The 20,620-nt window shown below is 34.5% G+C and overlaps 1 protein-coding gene across 3 annotated transcripts in view; it reads right to left on the bottom strand.

The window, feature by feature from the left end:
• Vha100-1 (V-type ATPase subunit a family protein Vha100-1) overlaps positions 1 to 20,620 on the bottom strand; it is a 207,513-nt gene that overhangs the window by 42,546 nt on the left and 144,347 nt on the right. For all 3 annotated transcript variants that reach the window (XM_090375739.1, XM_090375724.1, XM_090375730.1), the window contains exons 14-15: positions 16,999 to 17,117; positions 7,833 to 8,055 (exon numbers count right to left, since the gene is read on the bottom strand). In XM_090375739.1, coding sequence (XP_090231865.1) covers positions 7,833 to 8,055; positions 16,999 to 17,117 — 342 coding nt within the window. The remainder of the gene's footprint in view (positions 1 to 7,832; positions 8,056 to 16,998; positions 17,118 to 20,620) is intronic.

Below are 20,620 nucleotides of genomic sequence, written 5' to 3'. Positions count from 1 at the left end.
GTAAACCCCAAACACAAGAGGCATTAGAACCTATAGTACTTAGTACTGTGCTTTGGTTGGAGGTTGAGAAGACGAAAGATATTTGTTGACATTGGACTTTAACTTCTGTAGACAAATTTTCAGGAAATACGTAAGAAGGAAGGTTGTTCCAGAAAACGGCAGTTGAATGAATAAACGAGGAAGATGAAAAGTTGGTTCTGTGAGTTTGAAGTTGGACAGTAAATGGATGTTGGCTGGTGGCGACACGTGTTCGGACTGTTTTGAAAGAGGGAGCGGGAATTATAGAAGCCAATTCACAAGAACAGTGCCCATGGATATATCTGTAGAAGAGGCATGCAGCAGAAACAGTATGTTTATGAGACAGCGAGTGGAGCGACTCCATTAGAGATGAATCATTAATTAACCTAACTGCCCTCTTCTGAACTGAATCAAGAAGCCTGAGAGAGGTTTTCAGGGCACGACCCCAGTGTGGAAACACTATTCCATGGTAGGGCAGATTTGCGATTTGTAAAGAGGGAACAGATGTTTGGAAGAAAAGTTACACTGAGAGCGAAAGAGAAAGCCAAGTTTTTTAGATGCAGAGGAGGCAATATTTGTAATGTGCTTGTGCCAAGAGAGATTAGAAGTCAGGGTAATCCCCAAAAGAGATATAACATTTTGCCTAGAAATCGGAGTGTTACCAAAGATAAGCATAAGAGCAGAAGAATCCTTTTTGCAAGATATAAGACAAGACTGAGCATTAGAAGGATTGAAATCAACTAAGTTGTCTTTGCCCCACTGGAGAATTACCTGAAGATCAGCATTTAAGGAATTGGTAGCAGATTGAGCAGGACAAGGTTTCTCAAAATGCAAAGTAGAATGCAATGTGCTATCATAGGCAAAACTATGGATAGGATTTCCAGTCAATGGAAGGTCATTAATAAACAAGAGGAAAAGAGTGGGGGAAAGAACTGAACCTTGGGGGACACCAGCATTAGTGGAAAAGTTAGAAGACAGAGAAAGCTGGATAACCAATTACAAAAAACAGTTGGCAAACCATAAGATGCAAGCTTGTTTAGAAGACCTTTATGCCAAACATGATCGAAACCAGTTGAGATGTCAAGAGCAACTGCTTATGTTTCACCAAACTTTTCCATTGAATTAGTCCACAAACGGGTAACATAAGCCAGAATATCACCAGTGGATCGACACTGACTGAATCCATACTGGCGATCGTTGATCAGACGGAAGGTTTCTAGGTAGTTTAAGAGTAGGCGGTTAATTGAATTCTCAATTACTTTAAAAAGAGTATAAGTAATTGCAATGGGATGATAACTGGATGGGAGGGATTTGTCACTCTTTTTAGGAACTGGCTGGATATGAGCAAATTTCCCAGCAGAAGGAAAAACACCTTTCGAATAAGAAAGTGACAAAAGGCGGCAAAGAACAGGATTAAGTTCGGGAGCACAGGTTTTGAGAACAAGTGGAGAAATACCATCGGGACCTGGAGCTTTCTTAGCGTCAAGATTAGTCAAAATCCTTCTGACATCCTTTAAACGGAAGACCACAGGAGGCATTGAACGGAGCATGTTGGGAATGGTGGGAGGGCTTTACCAAGATCGTTAATACATGAGTTGGAAGAAAAATGGAATGCTAGCAAGTCAACTTTATCCTTGGCAGAAGTGACAACAGAACCATCTGGTTTGGACAGAGGTGGGAGCAGAGATGGGCAAAAGTTGCACCCAACTGCTTTGGCAAGAGACCAGAATGCTCGGCTAACATTAGGGCAAGAAGCAAGTTTTCTACTCTTAGTCCGTTCAAACTCTAGTTTGGACTGATTAATAACTGCTTTACAATTGTTGCGAGCTTTGGTGTAGGCAGAAAATGAAACTGAAGAATTAGAAACAAGCCAATTACGATATACAACATTCTTCTCTTGAACAGCCTTAGTACATATATTGGAAAACCAAAGTTTAGATAAAGGACGAGATTTTAAGGTGGAGTGTGGGATAAAAGATTCCATTAATACAAGAATAATTTCACTAACACGATCTGAGCAAACGGTGACATCGGAAGTTTTGAAACAGTAGTCCGACCAAGGAAAAGAAATCTCGCAGGTCATCCCATTTTGCATTCTTGTAATGCCAAACAATACGGGGTTGGAATAACCATGAGATAAAGGCTCCATTGGAGAAGAGATAATCACCAAGCTGTGATCTGAAGTGCCTAAAGGACCTATTACTTCGACCGTGTACTTATTAGAAGGGTTGTTTGTGAGAAAAAGATCAAGCATGTTGGCTGTATGGTTAGGACTGTCCAGTATTCTTGTAGGTAAATGAACAACATGTGCAAGGTCATTAGTAATTGTAAAAGCCTCAGCATCTTTACCAGCTGGGTCGTGACTAGAAAATGGAAGCCAGCTGGAGTTGTGAACATTAAAATCACCAAGGAAAATTACCTCACTGTTAGGAAAGTTGGACTGGAGAAAGTCAAGTTGCAAAGAGAGGAAGTCAAAGAGCTCCAAGTGATTAGTGGAGTTGGGAGAACAGTAGAGACAACAGATGAATTTGACGCAATGGGGTAGAGAAATTTTAAGTCAGAGAAGAATGAAAAGAGGAGATTCCAAATTACCAAGTCTCTGACAGGGAATATCGGAACAAACATATGCACAAGTACCACGTTTGAGGCGAAAGGAATCATACAGCGAATAATTTGGGCATCTGAGATGAGCAGTAGTTGAATCAACCGATAACTGAGATTCTGTCAGAAAAAGTACATGGGATTTGGCAGACTGCAAGTGGAAATGGACATCGTTGAGTGTATTTATATATATATTTATATATATATATATATATATATATATATATATATGTGTGTGTGTGTGTTTTTCTTTTAATGGTGTTTTGACTTAAGTATTATTGTGCATACAAATCTGGTAATCAAGTTAGCCCAACAAGGTTATCTTAATTCAGCATGGCTTATGCATATTAATTTTAAGTATATTACTATATGATAATGAATTTTTCATTACACTTTACTGATGAATTTTCATTATCTTCAGCTAAAATTATATTAAAACTAATGGTTATGTTTATGTCAATACTAATTTTAAATAACAATGCATTTACATATATTATAATATAGAACATTCCATCACGTGGCCATCAATCCCCTACTTCTTCTGGGGCTTTGAGTGGATTGACAGTCTATCTGATGTAATGTTTCATACCTACCCATTTCTGTTGTCCCTATACCAGTTTTGCCATTTTTGCTATATTAATTTAACTTTCAATTTTACTTTTTAAATTTAATATATTTCATTTACTTAATTTTTAAAATTTTTTTATATTAGTTTAAATTTTTATAATCGTTCTCTACATCAAACTGTGATAGGGGACTCAAAGCCCAACGGGTAAGTATCCGATATTGTGAAGGCTCTTACCCACTGCTACTGTCCTGATGAAGTTGTAGATTAGAAAGAGGTTATTTCCCGCCTTCTAATTGTTATATAGGTAGCGAAGCTTTTTACTGCGCAGTCGCACTTACTTTATACTGTGTCATGATGGTGCATTAGCCTCAGGCCCCGACATCCTATGCTAATGTCTGCTGTGGGGATGAGGTAGTGTTTCTTTGGTTGTTGGGTGGTTGATTTTCTGTTAATTCCGTATGTAATATGCCAACATTGGATTTTAAGTTCGTCTTATCAAATTGCATTTATATGAGTATTTACATTTGCTTTTATTTTTACCTTTGTATTTACATATGTTTTTACTGTTATTTATACATTTGTTTCTCCTTACCTCGGACTGCACCGGTAATGCTTTTCTAAGGTATAACAGCGCATATATGTCCTAAGGTATGGCTATATACATATATACAGCCTCTTACTAAGTGATATCTTCTAATACTTTTATAACATTTTTATCTGGGGGGGGGGGGATTTTTTCTGAGGGTTGTAGTGCGGTCAGACGACGAGCCTCGTCTGAGTGCAAAAAACTGTATAAACATGGGGATTAAATTTATTTAATGCTATGGTATTTTTAAATTATTTTCAATGAATGCATGTGGGTCGACATTAGGGTGGTGCGTTCTAAGATTTGCGTGTATGGCTGCTTTTATATGATACCTACTGTATTGGGTGAGTATTTTATTTATGTTGAGAGTTTTAATGAGTTTTTGTATGGCTACTTTTACGCTATTTATATTGTTGCATATTTTTAACAACCTGTTTGTCTGATTTCTGATTGTATTTCCATGTATGTGTTTTGCTATATTGCTCTCCCAGTGGGTGAGTTTTATTGTATTGAAGTTAAAGTGGTCTCTCTTATCATAGTGATGTGTATATATTTTGTTATTGTTGATGGTAATTTCGCTGTCTAAGTAGATAGCTTGCTGGTTGTTATCCGGGTTTGTACGTTCAATGGTTAGGTCTGTTGGGTATATATACAATGCTACTGTTCCAAATTTGTCATGGTTGATCACAAGGATGTCATCAATAAATCTGTAAAATGTAATATTGTCTGTGATGCTGCTTTCATAGTGGGGCAGGTAAAGGTTAGCTATGGAGCATGAACTGCTAGAACCCATAGCTATCCCCCTGCATTGCATGTATATCTTGTCTCCCATTAGTACATAGTTTCCCTTGACACAGAGTTTGATAAGGTCATTCCAATATTGTTTGTTGCATTTTATGATATTTTTGGTAGTATAGCAGGAGTACTTCTATTAAATTGTCATGTGCTATACTTGTAAAGAGGTTTTGAAATGTCGTATGTGTATATACTTTTTATGTTATTGCTATGTTTTGTGATATAGTCCAAATATTTTTTGTTGTCGTTGATAATTCTGGTGTTCTTTATTTCATTAGTAATGTCTTTTAATTTATCTTCCATTATCTTACTAGAATACTTTATATAACTATTTTTGCCTGATGTAATAAATATTTTTTCTGTTGGCACTTTGTGATATTTTGGTATCCAATATGTAAGGGTATTGCATCCTGTCTATTTTTATTTTAAGTTTTTTATGCATAGCCAATATTTTTTTGCTGATGCTGTTTGGTTTGGTGTCTATATATTTGTATGTGTCATTGTGATTCAATTCCTCTTTGATAGCTTCTACGTAGTATTTTTTACATATAATGCTGAAGTTATTATTTGCTTTTTCTGTGCTTGTGATCACAAATTTGTTTTGTATTTCTTTTATTTTGCTGTTGAGATTTCTTAGTTTAATTTGTTTATCAATTTTTTGTAGTGCTATGTTTTCTCTGAAACTGGTCAATATACTTTCAGTGGTGGTGTTTATCCAGTTTTGGAATGATTCTATTGGTTTGCTGTGTTTGTATGCGGCTTTAAATGCAAATTGTAATAGATCTGTGTATACTGATTTTCGTATGTTTTTCAAATTGACTGGGGTGTTTGGTCTGAATTTTGTACCCTTTTTCATGGTCTCTCTAGGTACGTTATCTTCGATAATGTTGAGGTCGCCTGTAATTATATGGTTGTGATGTGTATTAATGAAGTCTTTATATTTACTTTCTTGGCAGTGACACGGTTGGTCTTCATCATTCATTTTATCTATCATGTTTTTGTAGTTGCAGATTGTTAATCCTATAGGCTTGGTGTAGCTGTATCTAACTTTAATTTGGGTGTTTTTAATGGGTAGGTAATTCTTATTATTATTTATGATGTTACTTATGCTTACCTTGTCATATGATCGGTTTAGGTATTTGATTAAGCAGTATTCTATTTTGGTGTGGTCGGCATAATTTATGCCTATTCTGAATTTAAATGTCTTCTAGGGCATTGTTGAGGTGTTTGTTCTGTGTTTTTTGCTTTTGGTATTCATTATTTAGGGCTTTTAGCTTGCTTATTTTAATAGAGAATACAGTATTGTGTATGTTTTTAATATTTATGGGATCAGTGTCCCATTCTATTAGGAGTTTTTCAAAGTCTTTGATATTTAGTGGCTTTTTATAGTTGTCTTTATTATACTCTTGTAATATTTTACCATTTTTAATCCCGTTATTGTGCGTTTTTGCTGAGCTGAAAAATGGCGTAACTTCATTTATCGGGGCTAGATAATATATGAAGTTTCTGCCATTGAACCGATTGTTTAATCCATAAGGGTATAGGGATTTATATAGGAATATGTACATGTCTTCCATGATTTCTCTCTGGGTATTGTTTGCAATAATGGCCAGAATGGCAATGGATGTGTTGGTGAAATTATGCTTTTGGAAATGCTTATATTCAATTTCGTTATTGCATTTGTCTGTTTTGCTGGGTTTGTCGTCTTTTGTGGCATTTCCATCGTATTTGTTAATTTGTGAGCGGTATAGGTTCATACGAAAGTGGAGCTCTGTACTGGTTTGTCCGATGTATTGTATACCACATATCTTACAAGTGATTAAGTAAATGACGTTTTTTGTGTGACAGAAAGTTGGTTCATTATCGGTGTTTGTATGGTGTACATTGTGAATGTATGGACAGGTATTACAAAGTTTGCTACTATATTTTATGAATTTAAGTGGTCTTATTTGGTTTTTTGTTTCTTTGTTTATTGTGTTAATCCCTAGTGGTGTGGCAGCATTGGATGCAATGTGACCGTTTTTAGGAAGAAACGGGTCCTGTGTGGCCATTTCAGGTCCCGGGGTGCAATTTATGCTGTGATACCCATACAGCATGTTATTCTTTTTCGTTTCTGTGTCCATTGTTTATATTTAATGTGTAGTTTGTATTTATATAAGGCCCCTTATTCGTATGTAAGTACCGTAATACCTATATGTATGGAATTTAATCTAGAAGAATTTAGTTTTTGTTTAGTGCTTTTAAATTTATATTAAAATGCCTGTAGTCCCAGTAGCTAGTTAGCAATGCATAACCATTAGTTTTAATATAATTTTAGCTGAAGGTAATGAAAATTCATCAGTAAAGTGTAATGAAAAATTCATAATCATATAGTAATATACTTCTTAAAATTAATATGTATAGACCATGCTGAATTAAGATAACCTTGTTGGGCTATCTTGATTACCAGATTTGTATGCACAATAATACTTATAAGTCAAAACACCATTAAAAGAAAAACACATACACACACACATATATATATATACAGGCATGTATAATGTCCAATTGGCATACTAACAATGGCATTAACGTTGCACAAAAGTAATCATTAAACTATATGCTAAAATCTAACCGATTATGCATACTAATAATATATATATATATACACACACACACACACACACACACACACACACACTAAAACAGCAGTACCCTTGGGCCCAGAAGATGAGATACTTCTGATGCAGACAAAATCTAAAATCTAAGGAGTTTGCCATGGCATAGCAGGCAGAGAGTGAAAAGACAGTTTGTTAAAGACTCTACTGCTCTAACACAGAGAAGGTATGTCCTCTGTGCATTTTTAAATTTTGAAAAGAGCAGAATAAAGTTAGTTTTTTAATGGTAGCATCAGTGATTCAGTACGTATTAATATAAAGAAACGTATATCTGACTTACTTTAAAAGATGCTGAAATTCAATTTTTTTTGTTTTGTTTTGTTTTCTTAACATACTGGTGAATACAGCCAATATCTACTTTAAATGCCACTGTGTTAGGATATGAATATTTATATGGATAAATGTTAGTATATAAATTCTAGGTGGAGTTGAAAGATTATATAGATTTATAACTTCACAAGTAATACATTTATGATATATAAGGCAAAATTATTTTACTAAGTTCATATAAACAATATAAAATGCATACATTTTAGGTAATATTAATTGTATCATAGTTATATTTATTATCAAGAAATCTATTTTATAAACTGTATTCTCTTCTCACCTGTCCACTATACATTGACTGCAAATAACAAGGACTATCAGGATATTTAAAGAGAAACATGTTAATTAACATGATAAGTAGACTGCTAGCACAACTGGCACTGGAAGCATCAAACATCATCCATTTAGCAAATATTAGAAGTACAAGATATCCAAAGATGGATACCAAAAAGATTATCTGAGGTATAAATTCACAGAAAATATTCAGAGGTTGCATAAAATACCTAAAAATAAAAGAATTTAGCATCACTAAATATATTATCATTATTATTTAGCATGTATTTTTCACATTTACTAACATGCACTTATTTTTATAAATCAATTCTAAATTACATCCACATTACACATTTTTAGAAATATCTCTCTCATCTGTCAAGATTTCAATAAAATTATGAAAACATCTATAAATGAATAACTCATGAAATCCACCAAAAACACAAAGAAAATGAATGTAATACAATAATAATCATCAATACAAAAAATAATACAAATTTCATATTAAAAAAAAAAACAAAACGGATTACACAAGGATTAATAGAGAGTGTGATAACCATTCACTGCCACACAACTCTCATAATAAGCTTACACATCCTACCAACAAGTTTATTCAATAGGCATCAAATCCCAACAAATCTTTTTGAGGCCAAATTTTAGCTCAAGTAGGGTTCTTGCAGGAGGAAGGGGAATTATGGTGCACCTCCTCAAAGAATCCCAAGTATGTTCTACAGGGTTCAAGGTCTATATCTGACATGTGTTCTCATCCATAAAAAGGAAATGAGCATTACTTACACCACAGAACAGTCTCATGTAGGGCTATAAGATTTTATTCAAGTATTGTTGAGCAGTTAAAGTTTCAACACCTCAAAGATAGGCAGAGAGAGACACAAAACAGAACTTGACTCCATTGTTCACTGTGGGATTGGGTTAGGATAGCAATTTCCAACTGGAAAATTACATGATTTTTTTACTTTCCTGGTTCTACAGTTCTCACCATTATTTTGGTTCCTTTCTAATATGTTGAACTGAGGGTAGGTTGAAAAGTAATGCCTCTTATCATGTAACTTTCAAATGAATACAGATAAATCAAAGTGTTCTGCTACCTTGTGTGGATTTTCTTGTGCTCAAGAGTGAGAATTCCTTGTGTTGTTAATTACATCATGCATAAACTGAGTTCCATCTGTGAATGGATTTTAAGACAGAATATGCAGCTGTGCTTACAACTATTCACAAATTTGTACAACTCCTGTGATCTGTTATGAAGTGTAATCTTTGGTAGTGACATGGAAAAAACCAGTCATTGTGAAAAATCCATACCTGTGGGGAGCAATATAAGTATCACGAAAATTATGTGAACTCATGCGGACTTTCTTTCAATGCGACCAGAATACTGTACTCTTAAAGAGGGAATTGCTCATGCCCTTGGGGGAAGGATCCAGATTCCCTCAAAGTCCCGTGTACATTCCGAAACATATTTCAATGAGGAATTCTACATGATAATCATTGCTAGTATTGTGGAATGTTAATCTACATGAAAGATTGTTATAGTTAAGTACATTTAAAATTTGTTAAATTTTGAATGTACTTAATCTTAATTTGTTTAAAAAAAAAAAGGAGGTAATTGCATCTGAATTATCTTGATAATATTTTTATTGTGAATGATTTGGATTGTTGTAATATTAGTATTAGTAACGGCCGTATGGTGCAAGAAAGCCTATGGCTTATGCTGCACCAGCCAAATTAGTCACAACATGTATGATCTCAAAATAAATTTTGCTTAGAAAAAACTGAAAGTTTATCATGGCTAAATTGTGATAGATTGCATGAAATTTAAGTATACTGCAGTAGTGGGCATTTATTTTGAGTTGAGAATCTTCCAAAAATGATTAAACAGAAGCATTTATTATTGAAGTTTGTAAGTGAAGAAAGAAAAGCCCATTCAATCTAAGGCTGCTTGCAAATGCCTGAAGAATTAAAACCCAATGATGCTCTTTCCTATGCTTGTTAGAGCACAAAAGATATGTTCCTTTAATGTTAAAACTCCAAGAAAAAGAGGTTAGTATTCACCTTTTGTTTTGGTGAGAAAAAAAATTTAAAGCCATTTAAAAAGATTTTTGTATGGCAAAAATACAGATTTTCATGCATTTATCCTTCAGAATCAAATTATATTTACAGTATTAATGGATAAATGAGTTTTTACTACTTACGTAAAATTAAAGCTTAAATGAAAATCATATAAACATTCAACACAATCTGAAAAAATAGTCTTATGTTTAAAGGAATTCTAAAGTTAATTAGCTATAAAAAGAATCCAATTAGTATTAGTAACAGCCATATGTTGCAAGTAACAGCCATATGTTGCAAGGAAGCCTAAGGCTTATGCTGCACCAGCCAAAAAAAAAGAAGAGTAAGTTCATTTAATAATATTAATAAAAAAATTAAATGAATAAATAAAAAATGAAAAGGAAATAAACAACCTATGTGTTTCCCTCCTCCCATAGGTAACAATCCAGCTGACCTTTGCCAGGTGGGCAGGAGCAGCAGTGCTTAGCACACGCTTCTTGATTAGACTGGGATTAGAGTCCATGACCACCAAATACGGAGGATGTGGAAAGGTCAGGGAATGACCACCGCATATCCCCGCAGCAATATGGCCTTAGTTGCTAATGCTCCTAAAAAAAAAAAAAAAAAAAAAAAAATAACAACAATAACAGCTGACCTTTGAATTTCCTCAAACTAATGGCCTCTACCATCTTCTGGAATAAGTTACCTACATGGTAACTTATTCCAGAAATTTATAACTCACTGGCTGAAAAAAAAAAAAACTTCCTGAAATCCAGTCTAAACTTCAACCCCCATAACATGAATTTATGGTCCCTAGTTCTAGAATCATTTATAACCATGAAAATTCAAGTCTCCTCTAAGGTGCCTAGTTTCCAAGCTGTGCAACCCACATATTCAAAGTTGTTTCTCATGGACACCCTTTTGCCGATCTCACTAGTTACCCATCTTTGTACCCTTTCAAGAAGTTCAATGTCTTTTTTTTTAGGTGTGGACTCCATACTTGAACACAGTATTCCAAGTGTGGTATAACAATAGCCTTGTTTAATGGGATTACGACGTCCTTATCTCTACTAGCAAATGTTCGATAAATCATTGATAGGACACCATAAGCCTTCCTTGCAACCTGTCTACAATGCTCAGGGAACTTCATGTCTAACTGTATCGTAATTCAAGTTCCTTTCTTCCACTACTGACTTTAGTTCAACTCCACCAAGTGTACAAGTCATTTTGGGGTTACTATTCCCTAGGTGTAAGACCTTGCACTTTGCTGGATTAAAGCAAAGCTGCCACTTTTCTGACCATCCCTGAAGTCTTTCTAGGTCACTTAGAGAAGCTCTGCTTGGTAGTGATCATTAACCACCCTACTAATCTTTACATCACCTGCAAATTTAAGCATCATGCCCTCTATCCCTTTATTGATGTCATTTAAGAAAATCCATCTAAGGATTTTCCTATGATTTCAACCTGTTTCAGCTTATAAAGTAACCGCTCATGTGGGACTGAGTCAAATGCTTTGCTGAAATCTAAATAAACAATGTCAAAATTATTCCCTTAATCCAGCTCATGAGTGACCCTGTCAAAATAGATAACCAGATTTGTTAAACATGATTTTCCCTTTACAAAACAATGCTGCATATCCTTCAGAATTCCATTTATCTAAATGATCCTGAATTCCACCCTTGATCATTGCCTCCATGATTTTCCCTACTACTAGAGTTAGATTGACCAGTTGGTAATTTCCCACTACACTCTTAGAACCACCCTTATGTATTGGAGATACATAGACACATTTCCAATCCATCAGAATCTCTATTGAAACCAGTGATGCTTTCATAATTAGCCTCAATGGTTCAATGCACTCACTTGCCACCTCTCTTAAAATTATAGGGTATATGCTTGATGTAGCCAGGCGGTCAGGAGTGAGAGTGCAGTAGCATGCGCTCTGAGCGAACTGGGGTTCAAGCCTGTGATTGCTAAATACGATTAATGCTTGTATTGATAATTTATTGTAAACTCCTTCTACCTGGTCGTTGTGCCGGAGTATAAAGAAGAACCCCAGGAACCTTACTTGCTTGTAGGTGAAAAAGTTTTTTCATTAAATAATCATGTGAATTTCAATATCATTAATTACAAAATTTTAAACTTCACTTCCATAATTTCTCATTGACATTAATTGGCAATATATTTATTGGAAATTATTTGTCAATATAGAAGTTAAGCTTTATTTAAAAAAAAAAAAATTTTAAATAAAGCTTAATTTTAAATCTATTTAGCTATAACAATTTTTCATAGAATAACTTTCCACAATGTCATTGCTCATATTCTGCTACAGTAACTTTACCATTTCCACGGCAATAGCTATATACAAATGTATGTTAGCATATATTCTTCATTTGTAAATGTTTACAAATGAATATGCATACACATTAACAACCACTGAATAATTTTTATAAAATACTGGAAGTCCTCACTGTTTGTCATTTCATTAATTCATCACCACTTGTCTATTACATGTGTACCATAGTCCATGAGAGCTCACACTGGGTTATACTGCTGTTACATCAGTTTGCTTTGTGTATTATTTGAGAATTTCTCAAATGTTCTTATAAATTTCGCTGGAACCTTAAATGTTACTTGCAATTATTTTTAAGAATAATTTTAAAAAATCTAAAAATATCTTCAGATGTTTTTATATACTTATTACTATTATTAATGAAATTAATTTAAATTTTAGTGAAGTTTATATATGAGTGTAAAACCTGTACTCTTCGTAATTATGACATCTAAACAGCAACTGATAATTTTGTGTTAGAAAAGAAAAAGGCAAATAAAATAATAATAAAAAAATGATTTGGAGAAAAAGTTGAATACTATTCACAGGTTTCAAGCCAGTAGATATTGCACAAAATTTATCCATGCCACCAATTTCAGCAAAATCTGCTTATCAAAAAAAGAAAAAAAAAAAAGAAAACAGCAGCTGTATTTAGAAGTGCTACATATAACGTTAGTTCCATGAGTGCCACCAAAGTAAATAGAACAAGAAGTAATTCTATGGAAAGAATGGAAAACTTGTACCCATCTGGACTGAAGATATGAATAAACAATAACAAATAAAACAACCAAAAATCAGTTCTTTCTTTAAGAAAAAGAAGGCTCTAGTATCTGAGTCTTTGCAAAATAAACTTATTTATAACTTACATTACATGAAGTTTATACTAAGGAGGAAAACAGTTAGTGATTCAAGAACGTGAATTACTTGTATGTGTGAGAGAGAGAGAGAGAGAGAGAGAGAGAGAGAGAGAGAGAGAGAGAGAGAGAGAGAGAGAGAGAGAGAGAGAGAGAGAGAGAGAGAGAGAGAGAGAGAAAAAATGAGGGGATTGTTCTACCACTTGTTTTTTGTTTTATAATGTTTATACTTTATTAAAAAAGATAAATGTGACCATAAAGAACACGTGTGCTTTTTACACACAAATATTTTTTTTGTGTTTGGAACATATTCACTGGATTAGAACAGAAATGTATATGCATTACATATTTTGTTCATTTTGTTTGAATGGTGATCCTTTCAAAGCACTTGATAAGTGGGGATCAATGTTCATGTAAATGAATAAAGATACAATTTCTTATTATTTTTTTATTATTTCTTATTTGCTTATTTTGTGATTTTTATATTTGTTATTTTTAATAATTTTCATAGGCTAAGCACAGCATTTGATCAGGTCAAAAGCCAATTAAGGTTAGTATGCAAGTGCAAGCTTTATTTTATATTATTTTATTTTATATTGATCGGGCTACATTAGGACTCTTTAAAAAGTTTATAATATAATAAGCTTGTTTTAGATAGATTAGGCTCTGCTAGAACAGTATATTATATATAGTAAACTGATAACTATGAGGTTACATTGCAGAATACACTTTGAGACTATTATAAAGTCAAATAATATTAAACTAGAGAGAGAAAAAAAAAAAAAAAAAAAAGAGTAGGATCACTTCTAAATTCTATAAAAATTTTAAAAGCTTTGAAAATTTAAATATCAAATGAAAATTAGTTACCTATCCAATCCCCCCCCCCACAAAATATTGAAAAACCATAGAACAGGCTGCAACATCTCTTACCATAAGAAATCAACAACTAAAAATAAAACTCAGCAAACTTCGGAATAGAGGTGCACCTGTCCACAACTAATGCCAACTGAAATAAGATAATAAGAACATCTGAGCATAATCTGGTGTGATTTTATTCTAGTTAACTCCCTTCAATGAGCAAGTTTACTGAACATGTGCAAGCTTAGGCTAGCAAAGTTTCTTCATGGAATTTTGAAAATTTGTAAAAAAAACAAACAAAAAACACCCTTTGTACATAAATGCTTTTAAATATAGGAATCCCTCAATTAGTATGATTAATTGGTTCCGTGGAAATGGTGCACTATGCGAAATCGCATAGTGCATTATTAACTTTGATTAGCGGAAATGATGCACTATGCGAAATCGCATAGTGCATCATTTCCACTAATCAAAGTTAATAATCAATACAAAATAGCCTAATTCATTCCAAGACCTACAATATAGCAATCAATATTTTTAAAAATACATTTTTTATGGCAATTTAATGTACAGCAGTATAAAAGCAAAGGATAATTATAAATATTTGCAGTACAGTAATCAAAAGTTTATTGAAATTAAAAAATATAACTCACTTTATTTCTTTGTAAAATATTTCAAAAGGCTGGTTTGCACAGACTTTTCTTTCTTCCTTTCATCATAAATTCACTTGTATGGATACACATCTTTTTCAATGTTCCTGCAAATTTGCATACTGCACTCAATATCTGGGTCTGCATCCATGGTTAGTTGTTTCAAATTTTCAGCTGCGTGAAATATTCCTTCAAGTTCTTTTAATGTCAACTTCTTTTCTTGAAGTTTTCCACAAATTTCCGCCTCAACATATGCTCATTGTTCATCAATATTAAGGTCAGAATCACTTAATTGTTCTGAATGTGATTCCAGGAATTCGCGAACATCACTGTTGTCGATTTCATCAAAGCCTAGATCTCTTCCGATATTTGCTATTTCATCAATAACAGTGTTGACATGAGTGAAACTACAGAAATCATTTGTCCAATGTGGCAAAATATGCTTCCAAACTGCTCTCATATTGCTGGATGTTACTTCAAATATTGTCTATTGCTTTCCTGATGTTGTAATTTCTCCAAAATTCAACTAAAGAAACTGCACCATCTCCAGTTGTTTCTTCAATTGCTTGGGCAAATGTTCTGCATAAATAACAGGCCTTAAAAGTAGCGATTATGCCTTGATCCATAGGTTGTAAAAGACTTGTCGTATTTGGAGGTAAAAAAAATAATTTTCACACAAATCAGAAAGTGCTGGTGGGTGGCCCGGGCATTATCTAAAAATTAATAAAATTTTGAATGCAAGATTATTTTCTTCACAGTAGGCCTTAACTTTCGGACAAAAATAGCTAGTGAGCCACTCTTCAAATAAAGCTTTTCTATTAGAGCACCAAACAACAGGTAGGCTTGCTTTATTAAAAGCTTTACCAAAAGATCTGGGAGTTTCATTTCTATAGATAACCATGGGTTTTAATTTCAAATCGCCTTCTGCATTGCCTCCCAATAAAAGTGTTATTCTACCTTTGGAAACTTTATAGATTGGTTGAGCCTTTTCTTTTTTTGCTAGAAAGGTTTTTTTTGCATTCGTTTCCAAAAAAAAGGCCCGTTTCAGCAACATTAAATATTTGTTGATCTGCGTAGCCGGCGTCATCAACAATTTTCTTTAAAATTTCGGGATATTCCATGGCTGCATCTTTATCTGCACTTGCCGCTTCTCCAGTCATGCAACATTATGCATTCCTGTTCTTTTCTTAAAATGTTCAAACCAGCCTTTACTGGCAGTGAAATTTTCTTCCGTTTCCGCTTCAATCACTTTTTCTTTTGAAGAACTTGCTTGAACATTTTCTTCAGTTACCGCTCTACCCAAGTTTTCTATTGTTGACTTTTCCTTTAACATTGCAAAAATACTCAAGGCTTTTATTTTTATTGTCATTGTGCAGATTGGAATTCTTTTTTGATTTTATCCAAATGGCTAAAAGATATTCATCTCGATCATCGTAACACTATTTCTTGTGGTTTGTGTGCATGCTGACGATGAAGCAAGCTTATCTTTTTCCTTATATGCACTTTTTCCTTATATGCAAGCTTTACTTAAAATCATCCGAACCGTTAATTCAGGCATTCAAAGATGACGAGAAATTTGTATTTTGCTATCACCATCTTCAAATCTTTTAATGTCTTCAAATTTTTTCATCCAACATTATCATTTTTCTTTTCTTTTTACCAGAGGCACTATCAGATACATGTTTCCTTTTATCCATAGTTAATAATTATGTAATATATAAAAAAATTAATAGAAATTAATGTAATTAATTAGTATGCACAGTAATTAATGGCGGGAGATACACGGGAGTCTGCTGCACATTAACATGCAACGCAAGAACAACTGAAAGCAACTGATCTTCATGTAAATAAAATGAAGATGAAAATTAAGAAAATGAAGTGCGGCCGGTGTTGTCTTCAGAGTGCATAATGTTAGAAAATATTTCAATTGTAATAATACACATTTGAAATAATCAGTTTCTTTTTATTTTCTTATGGTAGGAAAACAAACTAGCTTCCCACACTGTATCTTGCGTTCGTTTTTTTTTTTATTTCTCTATAACGCTTCTCGATGGAGAAGGTATGATGCGACGCGAAATAAACAGTAACTCCCTTCTGTGAATAGAGCCACGCACTCACTAAGAAAACAAGCGATGTGTTTCTATAATGTTATGCATACTTTAGCAGTGTATTTACATTCATAGCATTACCAGCTTCAGTTTCTTTAAGCCAAGCCAAAATATCGCGCTAATCGAGGGATTCCTGTATTTGTATTCGCATTTGTTTTCATCTTGACTTGGTTGCCCAACAGAGCATTAAGAAACTGTAAAAATCAAATTAGTACTAAGAAAATAAAATGTTTTCTTTTCATTAATATCATCCAGATTATTTTAGAAATACTATTCATGCAATAAATAAATAAAATTAACTAACCTATGGTTCCACAAACTGAGAATAACACCAAATACCATTTGTGTAACACCCAGGATTACTGATACCTTCATCTTATAAGAATTCATGAACATAATTTTGTTGCTTGATATTTGCCAGACCTAAAAAGATATGACAGTCATTCTAAAAATGAATCAGGGGCATACCATCAACATCTTATATTTATCAAAAATAAGAAAAGAGCTGGTTAATTTCATAACATATGAGCTACTCACAGGCCAAATTGATCAACTCCACTTTCTGTAATTTTCTCAATTTTAGTACCAGAGCACATGCCAACCATGTTTTTTTTTTGTTAGCACATCGGCTTCTGTGGACATAATGCACCTACCAAAGTTTTTGCATTTTACTCTGATCCAAGCCTGAGGTGGGATTCGAACCTGCGACTTTTTGGTTGCCAGGCAGGCACTTTACCCACCTGGCTAGCCCGGTTGGCTGTGAACCATGTATGCTTCTGAATAACAGTTAATATATTTCAGAAGCCATTTAGATTAACTCCAGTTTGGTGTCAACATTGCCCATAATTGATGTTGTGAAGTGTTAAACAAGAAACACCATATTAATTATAAAAGTACATTGATTTATAAAAGAAACAAAATTTATGGATGTAAAATAAAGATGGAAAGTAATTATTATTGTGACATGAAGAGTAATGAATCAGATAGTAATCCTCCAATACTCAGAAACCCCGATTCAAGGAAACGTTTTCGTATTTATTCAGATTCAAACAAGGAAAATATTGCCCATAACCCAGCTACTGAAACAAAATGTTCAAACACTGGATGGAAACGGAGCAGGAATCCTGACAAATGGGCTCAAAATATTCAGAACTGTAAAAGACTACAAAGTATACAGTACAAAAATAGGAATGGACGTTTAATTCCTGCAAAAGAATTTCAAGATAAACCATGTCATTGTGCTTGGAAATGTAATCAAAACTATACTTCTGATCAAAGAGAACAAGCCACGACGGCATTTTACAACTTGGAGAGTCAAGTTAAACAAAATACAATCGAACTTCCCCCTGCAAGCTTATCTGCGAAAAGATCTAAACCTCCCAAGCACTTCCTAATTCATTTCACAAATATATGTGGTCTCAATTCTAATCTCAATGATGTTCATTTCCACTTGCAGTCTGCCAAACCCCATGTACTTTTTCTGACAGAATCTCAGTTATCGGTTGATTCAACTACTGCTCATCTCAGATGCCCAAATTATTCGCTGTATGATTCCTTTCGCCTCAAAGGTGGTACTTGTGCATATGTCCGTTCTGATATTCCCTATCAGAGACTTGGCAATTTGGAATCTCCTCTCTTTGATCTTTTCTGGCATAAAATCCTTCTACCTCATTGTGTCAAATTCATCTGTTGACTCTACCGTTCTCCCAACTCCACTAATCACTTGGAGCTCTTTGAGTTCCTCTCTTTGCAACTTGACTTTCTCCAGTCCAACTTTCCTAACAGTGAGGTAATTTTCCTTGGTGATTTTAATGTTCACAACTCCAGCTGGCTTCCGTTTTCTAGTCACATCGACCCAGCAGGTCGAGATGCTGAGGCTTTTGCAATTACTAATGACCTTGCACAGATTGTTCATTTACCTACACGAATACCGGACAATCCTAATCATACAGCCAATACGCTTGATCTTTTTCTCACAAACAACCCTTCTAAGTAAACGATCGAAGTGAGAGGTCCTTTAGGCACTTCAGATCACAACTTGGTGATTGTCTCTTCTCCAATGGAACCTTTATCTCATGGCTATTCCCAACCTCGTGTTTGGCATTACAAGAATGCAAAATGGGATGACCTGTGAGACTTCTTTTCTTTGGTCGGATTACTGTTTCAAAACTTCTGATGTCAACGTTTGCTCAGATCGTTTCAGTGAAATTATTCTTGCAGGAATGGAATCCTTTATTCCACACTCCACTTTAAAATCTCGTCCTGTATCTAACCTTGGTTTTCCAATAAATGTGCTAAGGCTGTTCAAGAGAAGATTGTTGCATATCGTAATTAGCTTGTTTCTAATTCTCCAGTTTCATTTTCTGCCTATACCAAAGCTCACAACAATTATAAAGCAGTTATCAATCAGTCCAAACTAGAGTTTGAACAGGCTAAGAATAGAAAACTTGCTTCTTGCCCTAATGGTAGCTGAGCATTCTGGTCTCTTGCCAAAGCTATTGGCCGAAACTTTTGCCCATCTCTACTCCCACCTCTGTCCAAACCAGATGGTTCTGTTGTCACTTCAGCCAAGGATAAAGCTGACCTGCTAGCATCCCATTTTTCTTCCGACACATGTATTAATGATCTTGGTAAAACGCCTCCCACCATTCCCAACATGCACCATTCAATGCCTCCTGTAGTCTTCCGTCAAAAGCATGTCAGAAGGATTTTGACAAATCTTGATGCTAAGAAAGCTCCGGGTCCCGATGGTATTTCTCCACTTGTTCTCAAAACCTGTGCTCCTGAACTTACTCCTATTCTTTGCTGCCTTTTTTCACTTTCTTATTCCAAAGGCGTTTTTCCTTCTGCTTGGAAATTTGCTCATATCCAACCAGTTCCTAAAAAGGGTGACAAATCCCTCCCATCCAATTATCATCCTATTGCAATTACTTCTACTCTTTCTAAAGTAATGGAGAAATCAATTAACTGCCAACTCTTAAACTACCTAGAAACCTTCCGTCTGTTCAACGATCGCCAGTATTGATTCCGTCAGTGTCGATCCACTGGTGATATTCTGGCTTATGTTACCCATTTATGGACTAATTCAATGGAAAGGTTCGGTGAAACACAAGTAGTTGCTCTTGACATCTCAAATGCATTCGATCGTGTTTGGCATAAAGGTCTTCTAAAGAAGCTTCCATCTTATGGTTTGCCAAATGTTTTTAGTAATTGGTTATCCAGTTTTCTCTCTGACTGCTCACTGAGGGTGATGGTAGATGGCTCTCTGTCTTTATCTTCTTCACTAATGCCGGTGTCCCCCAAGGTTCAGTTCTTTCCCCCACTCTTTTCCTCTTGTATATTAATGACCTTCTTCCATTGACTGGAAATCCTATCCATAGTTTTGCCGATGATGATAGCACATTGCATTTCACTTTCCATTTTGAGAAACCTCTTCCTGCTCAATCAGCTTCAAACTTTTCGAAAATCTGCTACGAATTCCTTAAATGCCGATCTTCAGGTAATTCTCCAGTGGGGCAAAGACAACTTAGTTGATTTCAACCCTTCTAAAACTCAGTCTTGTCTTATATCTTGCAAAAAGGATTCTTCTGCTCCTATGCTTATCTTTAGTGACACTCCGGTTTCTAGGCAAAATTATGTATCTCTTTTGGGGATTACCCTGACTTCTAATCTCTCTTGGCACAAGCACATTACAAATATTGCTTCCTCTGCATCTAAAAAAACTGGAACACCATGTTCCAGGCAATAAAATTGATGCCTCACATGTCATAAAACAAATTTGTTTCCAACTTATACCAGTTGCTATAAAAGAGCTCATAACCCTAGGCGACAATCACATGTGAAGAAGAATCAAAACATTTTTTTCCTGCTGATTGGTACAAAATCATCAGAACATGCAAGAAGAAAAAACCATTTGATATGGTTGA

Source organism: Mastigoproctus giganteus, chromosome 1 (genome assembly GCF_048544385.1).
Source record: "Mastigoproctus giganteus isolate SK-2022 chromosome 1, ASM4854438v1, whole genome shotgun sequence".
NCBI classification, from domain to species: domain Eukaryota; kingdom Metazoa; phylum Arthropoda; class Arachnida; order Uropygi; family Thelyphonidae; genus Mastigoproctus; species Mastigoproctus giganteus.
The sequence above is the reverse complement of the archived record's forward strand: the minus strand, read 5'-3'. Positions and strand labels throughout refer to the sequence as shown.